The sequence below is a fragment of the Podarcis gaigeae genome (assembly GCF_964106915.1).
Source record: "Podarcis gaigeae genome assembly, chromosome: 3".
NCBI classification, from domain to species: Eukaryota; Metazoa; Chordata; class Lepidosauria; order Squamata; family Lacertidae; genus Podarcis; species Podarcis gaigeae.
Genome location: NC_139680.1, coordinates 16,998,850 through 17,009,624, shown reverse-complemented (window position 1 = coordinate 17,009,624; position 10,775 = coordinate 16,998,850). Strand labels below are relative to the sequence as shown.

The 10,775-nt window shown below is 44.5% G+C and overlaps 1 protein-coding gene across 7 annotated transcripts; it reads left to right on the top strand.

Moving 5' to 3' along the window:
- The first annotated feature begins 224 nt into the window (after positions 1-224).
- On the top strand, positions 225-6,822 carry LOC310840602 (uncharacterized protein). 7 transcript variants are annotated; one of them, XM_083730840.1, is made up of 5 exons: positions 225-365; positions 3,588-3,686; positions 4,343-4,426; positions 5,525-5,610; positions 6,245-6,822. In XM_083730840.1, the coding sequence occupies exons 3-5, from the start codon at positions 4,360-4,362 to the stop codon at positions 6,725-6,727; spliced, it is 636 nt and encodes a 211-aa protein (XP_083586966.1). In that variant the 5' UTR covers positions 225-365; positions 3,588-3,686; positions 4,343-4,359; the 3' UTR covers positions 6,728-6,822. The 7 variants fall into 7 exon arrangements, with proteins under 7 accessions (XP_083586966.1, XP_083586962.1, XP_083586965.1 ...); XM_083730836.1 differs by having other exon boundaries at positions 3,588-3,690; XM_083730839.1 differs by having other exon boundaries at positions 355-569; positions 3,588-3,690.
- Positions 6,823-10,775: the final 3,953 nt, after the last annotated feature.

Here is a 10,775-nt window from a genome sequence, read left to right as displayed (position 1 = left end):
ACCACTTTAGCTAATGGGGCCTCCTGCTGCTGCCACGCCACCGGAGCACAATTTCTGTTCTCATCCTGAAGCAAAGTTCTTAACCCGAGGTACTATTTCTGGGTTAGCGGAGTCTGTAACCTGAAGCGTATGTAACTTGAAGTGTATGTAACCCGAGGTACCACTGTAATCTGCAAAAGGATCAACAAGAAATGCATCTCTCTCTGCAACCATAGAGAACTAGCTCTATGGCACACTAGAGCTCTAGCCCCTTATTGTGACATCACAGAACAGCTCAACTGCCTTGGTTAATGCCTACCAACTGCCGTGCAAGTGAAGGTCTTGAACCGGTTACTACTAAGATTATTTCTGCCCACAGTGCAGAGGTATGGTCATGGAAAGGGCAGCAAAAAAATTGAGCTGCAAAAATCTAGGCTCATCTCCCATTGGAGCGAGGTCACCTTTGAATGGCTCTGTACAACTTAGTAGCTCTTTCCTTACAATGGAAGCACAACAGTAACTGTGGATAAACTTAGCAGGTGCTGGTATATGTTCTGAGGCACACCTTTTGGGCTACAAACTGAAACCAGGTGGAGATTTCAAATATCTTCCCAGTAAGAAATGTAGCCAAACTGTTAGTACCCCTATTCGTGTATCCATTAGTTGTATACGTGGCAGTATGTGTGGCTCCACCTCCCCACCCTATGGCCTTTATGTTTTGAGACCTCTGGGTATAGGGTAAATTCAACAAATAATAATAATCCTCAAGGGGGGTTGTATGCACACTGCACTCAGCTGAAGGCAGTAGACCCATTCCTGTAGCTGCACCTGATATTTGGCAATTTCCTTTGCCACTCCGTACCCCCTTGCCACCCACATACTGTTCAGGAGAAACTCCCGATCCTCTGATCCTCCTTTGAGAAGCTTTTCAGAGTCTGCAATGGGCTACAGTGAAGGGAGGAAGATGGGAAACCTTCATTGCATGAGCAGTCCCCCCCCCCCAAATTTAGTTTTCTGAAGGGGTAAGTCCACAAGCAAGCAAATGGTTGTCCATTCTCAATGTACTAAAGCCATTATGACGCACAAAATTCAGTGCAACATCATCATCATCATCATTACAGTGGTACCTCTGGTTACGTACTTAATTCGTTCCGGAGGTCCGTTCTTAACCTGAAACTGTTCTTAACCTGAAGCACCACTTTAGCTAATGGGGCCTCCTGCTGCTGCCGCATCACCGCACCACAATTTCTGTTCTCATCTTAGAATCATAGAATCATAGAGTTGGAAGAGACCACAAGGGCCATCGAGTCCAACCCCCTGCCAAGCAAAGTTATTAACCTGAGGTACTATTTCTGGGTTAGTGGAGTCTGTAACCTGAAGCGTATGTAACCTGAAGTGTATGTAACCCGAGGTAAAGGTAAAGGGACCCCTGACCATTAGGTCCAGTTGTGACCGACTCTGGGGTTGCGGCGCTCATCTCGCTTTATTGGCCGAGGGAGCCGGCATACAGCTTCCGGATCATGTGGCCAGCATGACTAAGCCACTTCTGGCGAACCAGAGCAGCATACGGAAACGCCGTTTACCTTCGCACCGGAGCAGTACCTATTTATCTACTTGCACTTTGACGTGCTTTCGAACTGCTAGGTTGGCAGGAGCTGGGACTGAGCAACGGGAGCTCACCCCATCGCGGGGATTCAAACCGCCAACCTTCTGATCGGCAAGTCCTAGGCTCTGTGGTTTAACCCACAGCGCCACCCACATCCCTGTAACCCAAGATACCAATGTATTAATATACCACCCTATACCCGGAGGTCTCAGGGCAGTTCACAGAAAAGATCGCAATATCTAAAATCAAAATAACAACAATAACCCAATAACACCCCCCCAAAAAAAGAGCCACGTTTTAAAAGGGTATAGGATGTCAATCAGGTCAACCAAAGGCCTTGTTAAAAAGGAGCCTTTTTGCCTGGCACCTAAAGATATATAATGAAGGCACCAGGCAAACTTCCCTGGGGAGAGCATCCCACAGATGGGGAGCCACTTCAGAGAAGGCCCTGTTCTCGTGTTGCCACCTTCCAGACCTCTCAAGGAGGAGGCACACAAAGAAGGGCCTCAGAAGATGATCTCAGAGTCTGGGTAGGTTCATATGGAGAGAGGAGGTCCTTAAGGTATTGTGATCCTGAGCCATTTAAGGCTTTATAGGTCAAAACCAGCACTTTAAACATTGCACTCATTAAGTCAACTGGCATGTATGCATATTTCATTTGGCTGCAAGGAGAAGGAGGCCATGGTCCCACAATTTGTGGGTTTCCCCTTAAAAAAAAAGTAATAATACAGGAGTGTAGCTCTCATGATTGCAGAAGTATCAGAGACAACATGTGTAGGTGTTGCATGGTAATGCCTCTCAGAAGCTTGCATAAGTAGGAGGGTTTTGGTTGCTAAGCATTCATTTGTTATCTAGTCTGTCCAACCACTTAAATTACGTTCTGACAGGGAACCAATAGTAGGTCTGAAAAGCCAGGAATCCCCAGAGTTGGCCCAACAATGCCTTCTTTTTTCCATTTGGCCCTCACCATGACTGACCAAATTCCACCAGGCTCTGCCTCAATGTGCCAGGTACCATTTTTAAAATGTGTTTGTTTGCTCTGGTTTTATCCCTTCCTTCGAGGAGTTCAGGATGCACTGGGTAGGGTTCTCTTCCATCCTTTTATCCTTACAACATTCCTGTGAGGTAAATTAGGTCATTCCAGTGAGATTCATGATTTGAGTGGGGATTTTCAACCTCGGCCCTCTAACCACACTGGGATCCTCCTGGGTCTAACCCTGAACCGCCAGGTTTCACTGCTTGGTCCATTTGGGTCCTGTGCAGAGATTCATAAGCTGACAACCCCAGAGTAGGGATGGAATTTGAGGTCGAGATAATGCTTTCCTCCTCCTGGTGACAAAAACCAGCCCAATTAAATAACCCCTTGTGCAAATATGAAAATATGTGGCCTTAAATATTATAATAGATAACATACACCTATGTATACATATCAACATTTAAAAATATGCACCTGCCTGTAGTGTTTGCCCTCCTAGGTGTGTGACACCATACTGGGTCATAAGGAAAGGGTTAACTAAGGGTAAAATGATTAACCAACAGGAACCCAAGGGGAGGAGTTAGAGTTAGAGTTGTTAAGAAGTCAGTCTGGAGTTAGAGAAGGGAGAGGGAGGATAAATAAGTCTGTGGGTTGGACTAGTTTGATGTGAAAGAGTGAGAGAATCTGTTAAGAGGAGTCAGTTAAACAGTTGGGATAATCAGTTAGAAGGTATTAGGAAGGTATAGGCCGGTAAAGAAACTAAGGTTAAGAAACCGACAAGAAAAATTATCTGAAACCATAAACTTGTTAATGCTTATAAAATAAACTTGTTTATTTGGTTTAATGTTAACAACTGTCTGGACTCTGTGTGTACCCGAGAGAAACGGGTTGGTGGCAGTGGGGAAGCAATCAAAGTGGTGGCACAGGGATCAATAGACCGTCAAACTTCCGGGGACCCTGTGTGATCGCCACACTGCCATTTGAACCCCTTTGAAGGAGATTAAAAATCTGTTATTGCATTGACAGAGGAATAGATAGATGCTGAACTGGATCTTCATGAGAATGAGGAAGAGAAGGAAGAACGACCGCATGCAGATCCCTAGGAGGCAACCCTTGCTGTTAGCGGTAGGTAGGTACCACTGTTTTCCGAAATAAAGTAATATGGGCCTATCCATAGCTCCAGGCACACCTTTCCTCTTCATGCACAAATAGCAACAGCTGACAACAATACAAGCATCCTTTAACATTGTAAAATATAGTGACTGGGCAGCTGGGGTTGGTAAGCTAAGGCTGTGCTGTACACCTGGCTTCCTTCCTGAAGCCAAGCTTTGCTGCCAATTAGCTGGAGGGGAGAGAGAGGTGAAAATTTTCATCGCATCCCTACTTGCAAAGGGCTGCGTTGGCTGGCCAGGCTCCCCCCTGAGCAGGCAGACAGGGGGCTCAGCATGACCCCACTTTGCTCTGTTGGGGATGGGGTCACTCTGGCAGCATCAGTGGTGAGGGCTGGGCTGCCCCCCCCCCGGTATGCAAGCCTGCCACGGGTGCCAGCAACCAATGCTAGGCCACTGTCTGGATCCAATGTATACAGTTGACCTTCCCCCCCCCCCCAATACTTCCAAACAAAGCAAAATCCCTTTCTCAGAGGCACATTAGCATCCGCTGTGTATCTCCTGTGTTTTCATGCACAAACCTAAAGGTCTGCTGTCCCCCCCCCCACTCCATTATCTGATCTGCAGTAGTATTTATACATTCACCTATCAATTTTGTCGATGTGCATACAGAAAGGCAGAATTCACATATGAGCAAAGAGAAGGAAAATGAAGAGCAGAGGTCAGCTCCCTTGGAACCGGTCCTTCCTTTCTTTAGTAGGTAGAACCATAACCTTATTGATTCTTGTTTGTAATTGGAGTTAGGCATGCCAATAGGGTTGGGGGGAGTGTTTGACAATGTGCAATCTATTACTATTATTTATTGGATTTATATATTGCCCTATACCCGGAGGTCTCAAGGTGGTTCACAGAACAAATCAAAATATAAAACCACAATATACCATATTTTTCCGTTTATAAGACGCCCCCATGTATAAGGCAATTTTGGGGGCAACAACCAATCGCCAGTCCACCCTCAGCACTATCCATGTATAAGACGCCCCCTGATTTTTGACATTATTTCTTAGGGGGGGGGGAAACCTAGTCTTATACATGGAAAAATACAGTATATAATCAGAAAAAAAAACAACCCAATAACACCCCCAGCCTAGTCAACCATCATATTCTGGCAGGCCCAGGGAAAAAATCAGCTGTAAGCCAAAGTGAATCAAAGTCAAAATGAGAATACCCCTAAACATTTTTTAAAGAAAAAAGCACTGGTTGTAACCCACCTTGGGACCTTAGGGTGAAGGGCAGGTAAGTAGTAGTAGTAGTAGTAGTAGTAGTAGTAGTAGTAACTCACAAAACACAAAATTAAATAGTTACAGAGAGTAAAATAGCTAGTTTGAGTAACCAGCTGTACATAATGAGCTGTATACTGGCTTCACCACCCTGCCTGAACCAACATCTTATATTTTCTTGTTTCTCCAGTACGAGGCAAGGAATGTTAATGTTGCCATTTAGGGAGTAGAGTTGGTAGGGATCTGGCAAGCCTAAATGCAATGGGGAAAGCTCAGATGCAAATAACAGGGGTTTGGACTACATAATTGCGGGATCCTGAAAATGGAGGAGACCATTTGGGGAAGCTGGGATTTGGAAAAATCCCGAGCCAAGCTAATGGGGTTAGCAGGTTCACCCATGCCTTTTGAAAAGTGGGATATGATATGGATCTAAGCCAAGGATTTTATTATGTGTATCTAAGCCACAGATATTCATGCTGCTTTGCATTTCATAATCTTGTTCCATAAGCATCTGCAAATATTCATTTAAATAAGCAAATGACAATTTTCTAATTCTGCATCATGTTCATTGCAGGTCTTCTCCAAGAATCACAGTCAGCTGTGGAGTTGAAGAAAGTGAAAATGGGAAAACTAACACCAAGGGTTGTAATTCCTTTAATGGTGAGATTAACAGAAGCAGCGAGACGTTAATTTAGTCTGTTCTAAGAATAAGCTGGGGCTAGACTACGTTACTGCTTCTGCATTCTGGATTAATTGCAGTTTCCGGGTAACCTTCAAAGGTAGCCCCACGTAGAGCGCATTGCAGTAGTCTAAGCGGGAGACAGCCAGAGCATGCACTACTCTGGCAAGACTGTCTGCAGGCAAGTAGGGTCTTAGTCGGGTACCAGATGGAGCTGGTAGACAGCTGCCCTGGACACAGAACTGACCTGTGCCTCCATGGACAGCTGTGAGTCCAAAATGATTCCCAGGTTGCTCACCTGGTCCTTCAGGGGCACACTTACCTTATTCAGGACCAAGGAGTCCTCCACACCTGCCCAAGTCTGGCTTGATTAGGTCGATTATCCATGTCATCTGGCACTTTTTCTCCCAGAATAACCAACCCCTTGCTCTGGGAGACTCACAAGCCAAGTATAATGGAGAGAGCTGTCACCTCTGATCATTTTAGTTGAGGGGCAGAATTTATCATGGTAAACGTATGCATCCATATGCTCCACCATATCACAACTGCTTATAAAGACCATGGAAGTGTTTCCCGTTAACCCTATATGTGAAAGTGTGCTTGGCCTTTTTCCAGGAGCCCTCAAAGAAATGGAGAAAGTTTTCTTACTCTCCTCAGTGGATTAGTATATTGGACGTGGCTCAGAAAATCTTCGATGAAGAAGATAGAGTGAAGAAGAAACAAAAGCAGAATAAAAGGGGAGGGGAGGAAATGCTAGCAGGTGGGATTTTGGAGGAGGGAAAAGCAGAAAATAAAAGGGAACAATTGTCTGACTTTTGTGCTCCAGAGGGCATCCAACCAAATACTGGATGGGATCTCCAACCCTCACGGGAGCAATTGCCAACTCCAGGGTCGTCATATCTAAAGGCGGAGAAAGAGATCTTAACAGCGAATGAAATAGAGGATATCATCCAGGAAATTGTGGCTGTCAGGGCTAAGGAGAGGCTTTCTGAAGAAAACATGCCTCCTGAAGGAAGAGAGAAGCTCTTCTGTCAAGATGCCTCTTCTATCAATGCACAGAAGCCACGCTACCATAGGGACCGGAGGATGCCACACTAAGGTGGGCGTTCATTGCTCAACCACTGCTCAGAAACAAAAATGTACGTCACTGCCATCACAGTGCTATTAAATAACCATTCCCATTTATATCACAACACTAGGGTGTTGTTGTCGTTTGCTGCTGCTGTCGCTTTTCAGCTGGCATGGGGGAAGTGGGCTAAATGCTTGAAGATGCAGAATGGTGTGGGGTTTTTTTAAAAAAATGTGCTCATTTTGCAACTTAAAACCTCACCTTTATTGGAAGCCTTCCATGCTCTCTTCAGAAGAATGCCACATGCATTCTCTCAACACAAAAGGCACGTGCACACAGAGGCTTCCATGTACCCTGGAACCCTGTGCAATCAGGGTTGTGGGTCATGTGGAAATTCTTGTGTGTATGGAAAGTGCATCATCATCATCATCAACAACAACAACAACAACAACAACAATTTATTATTTATACGCCACCCCTCTGGCTGGGTTTCCCCAGCCACTCTGCGTGGCTCCCAACAGAATATTAAAAACACAATTAAACATCAAACATTAAAAACTTCCCTAAACAGGGCTGCCTTTAGATGTCTTCTAAAAGTCAGATAGTTGTTTACAGTGGTACTTCAGGTTAAGTACTTAATTCGTTCTGGAGGTCCGTACTTAACCTGAAACTGTTCTTAACCTGAAGCACCACTTTAGCTAATGGGGCCTCCTGCTGCCGCCGTGCCGCCAGAGCATGATTTCTGTTCTCATCCTGAAGCAAAGTTCTTTACCTGAAGCACTATTTCTGGGTTAGTGGAGTCTGTAACCTGAAGTGTATGTAACCTGAAGCGTATGTAACCTGAGGTACCACTGTATTTCCTTGGCATCTGCTGGGAGGGCATTCCACAGGGCAGGCACCACTACCAAGAAGACCATCTGCCTGGTTCCCTGTAACTTGGCTTCTCACAGCGAGGGAACCGCCACAGGGGCCTTGGAGTTGGACCTCAGTGTCCGGGCTGAAGGATGGGGGTGGAGACACTCAGAATGCAGCATTTCTCCAGAAACTATGAGATAGAAGTAGATTGTGGTGAATGTCGTGTGTACACAGCTTCATAAACCGGTGGTATGAGCCCACTGGATGCAGACGAAAGGAAGAGGAATCTGATGGGCAGTGGCACCCTCTGAACTGGTTGTAAGGAAATCAGGAAGGCAGGTTGGCGGTGGCCAGCCGGGGGCATTGGCTGGCTGAGGGCAGACAGAGATCAGGGGGGCAGTGCCCCGTTTGTTCAAATGGCCTAACCTCCACTAGGAAGATGAGCGTAATCTGGAAATATGCACATAGATGAAACGTTTGCATTTCTTTAACACTGAGACATGATGCTGCCTCCACTTTCATCTCTCAAGCAAAGCAAATAAATTATGATCCAGCACCACTGGCAGGTGTAAAAGCCATGAGATTGTTTTAAACAAAGAGAAAGGGATTATGAAAGCTAATGTGATGGAGAGCAATAAATGCCAAGAACAAAAAAAAGGCAAATAGCAGTTATAATGACACAAAAGAGCAAATGTTGGTCCAAGCTTATGTCTGTACAGGGAGAATTATATAAATATTAAGAATAGTTCATGACTACTGTATTCTCCTGTAGCTTAAAAGTCTGGAGATGTTCAATATGCCACTGCAGGACATCTGAGGAAAAGCTTTGTGTATAGAAAAACCAAGTAAGAAAATAACGGGGCGGCAGGAGGAATCATTCAATATTGATGAAATTAAAAGTGCTTATGGAAAAAGCACCAGAGCTTTGGCATGAAAGGCATGAAATATTTAATAATTACAGTGGTACCTTGGGTTAAGTACTTAATTCGTTCCGGAGGTCCGTTCTTAACCTGAAACTGTTCTTAACCTGAAGCACCACTTTAGCTAATGGGGCCTCCTGCTGCCGCCGCGCCGCCGGAGCACGATTTATGTTCTCATCCTGAAGCAAAGTTCTTAACCTGAAGCACTATTTCTGTGTTAGCGGAGTCTGTAACCTGAAGCATATGTAACCTGAGGTACCACTGTACAGAACACCAAACCAGAAGGAAAAGAGATAGAAAGAGAAAATGAAACCCAGACTCCTTCTGACCTTACTTTTATAGTCAGCTTGACCTTGACAAAAGAGAACCAGTTTAAACCCGCTGTACTAAGCTTCTCTGAATTCAAGATGCAATTCTGTACCCTGAGGGTCCTGCCTTCTTCATGCGGGGAGCATATAGAGCCTGAACGGATTGTGAATTACAGTGGTACCTCAGGTTAAGTACTTAATTCGTTCCGGAGGTCCGTTCTTAACCTGAAACTGTTCTTAACCTGAAGCACCACTTTAGCAAATGGGGCCTCCTGCTGCCGCCACGCCACCGGAGCACTATTTCTGTTCTCATCCTGAAGCAAAGTTCTTAACCTGAAGCACTACTTCTGGGTTAGCGGAGTCTGTAACCTGAAGCGTATTTAACCTGAAGCGTATGTAACCTGAGGTACCACTGTATTTTTAATATGGTTGACACAATTGTAGGTCAAGGGGTGGGGAGCGATCACTGCTATACAGTGGCCCTGTCTTTTTGGGTTGCATTTTTGTATGAGGAGAAAAAATCATGGTGCAAGAAGAGAAGTTGCAGGACAAAGAGGAATAAATATTCCTTCCTTTTCTCCTTCTGTTCTTCTCCCTTCCTCCATGCTGCATTCTGTCTTACCTCTTTCCGGCTGAGGCCAACCACAGAAAGGACCAGCCTTCTCTTGCTGGATTCAAGTTCCCTTCATTAAGAGGGGTGAAAACAGTTCTGTTTCTCAGAGAAAGTGGCAGAACAAATAGCATACTTGAAAATTAAAGAAATATCCCTATAGATTCAGCGCAGGCCACCAGAGTAAAGCCCATCGTATGGTTTGAGAGAGGAGTGAGAGAAGGAAAGGGAGACCCAACACCAATTCAGGCTTCTTGTTACCGGCAAAGATGAGAAATGTGAGTTCGAGCTGTCGGGGGCCAGCTGCTGCTTTTTGTCACAACTCCGAACAAATTAGTAACATCGAATCAGGATGCCACCAGCGTGGCAAACACTTCCTGACACAGGTACTCGCTCCTAAAAGGTGTCAGTCTTTGAGAAGATGCCCTAAGGCACATTAAGTCAGGCAAGAGATGGAGAAAAACTCTTCCACCCAGTCATAAAACGCAGCAAATTCTCCTATGCTCTTTCATCCGCAAAGGACAACTGTGGCATAGAGAAGAATAGAGAGGAACTGACATTACTTCATTATTATTTTTTCAATTTTGTTATTTTAAAGCACTTGATATTTAAAAAATCTCTAAGTGATGTCCAACATGAATACAATAAACAATGTCATTAAAACAAACATAAAACACAAAACTAGTATAAAAGCAGGAATCCAGAGAATTCAAATAAATGAAAACAGGGTTCAGCCTTCTGGGTCATGATATGTCTCTACAACACTTGGCTCTTCATTAAACACTTGGCCTCACTGCTTCCTGCCATTTATTTATTATTAAGTGCACAGTTATAAGCTGCAGTGTCTTCAATATGCCTGTGATGCTCAGCACTGTTTCTGTGTTACCCCAACTCCAAAATTTCAAAACCTCTTGCAGTAGTTTACCCCTTTCTGTTTTAACAGTACAAATTCTACAAACACCCTCCATATCTCCTCAAAATCATTTCTCCCTGCATATTCCCCTTCTTACCTTAATGGCACATGATAATTTATCGTTAATAGCTATATCCCACACCTCTTTATACCATTCTTCCATTTTATATTCTGCTTGCCAATTCCTGCAGCTGCCAATAAATTTCTTTCTTTTTTTATTGAAGATTTCTTGGTTTACAAAAGTATGTGCAATGTCTCCTTTTTCAAGTTACATTTTCCACAGATCAGTTTCATTTGTTGAGACATTAGTGCTACATTAGAAAGAAAAGGGGGGAAGAGGTGGAGGGGGGAATGGTGAGTGGGGATAGGGTCGGGTGACGATGTTTCTATTTTACTTAATGTATGTGTGGGGTTTTGTGTCAGTGTTGCTTGTGCAGATTCTCTTGGCTATTCACTTGTGTTCTTTTTGTG

Excerpts from the sequence above, each read along its gene's own strand:
- LOC310840602 (XM_083730836.1), top strand. The coding sequence starts at position 3,600 with ATGCTGAACTGGATCTTCATGAGAATGAGGAAGAGAAGGAAGAACGAC. Across the intron at positions 3,691-4,342 it reads ACCCTTGCTGTTAGCGGTAG|AAAGGCAGAATTCACATATG; the intron begins GTAGGTACCACT and ends ATGTGCATACAG. Across the intron at positions 4,427-5,524 it reads ACCGGTCCTTCCTTTCTTTA|GTCTTCTCCAAGAATCACAG; the intron begins GTAGGTAGAACC and ends TGTTCATTGCAG.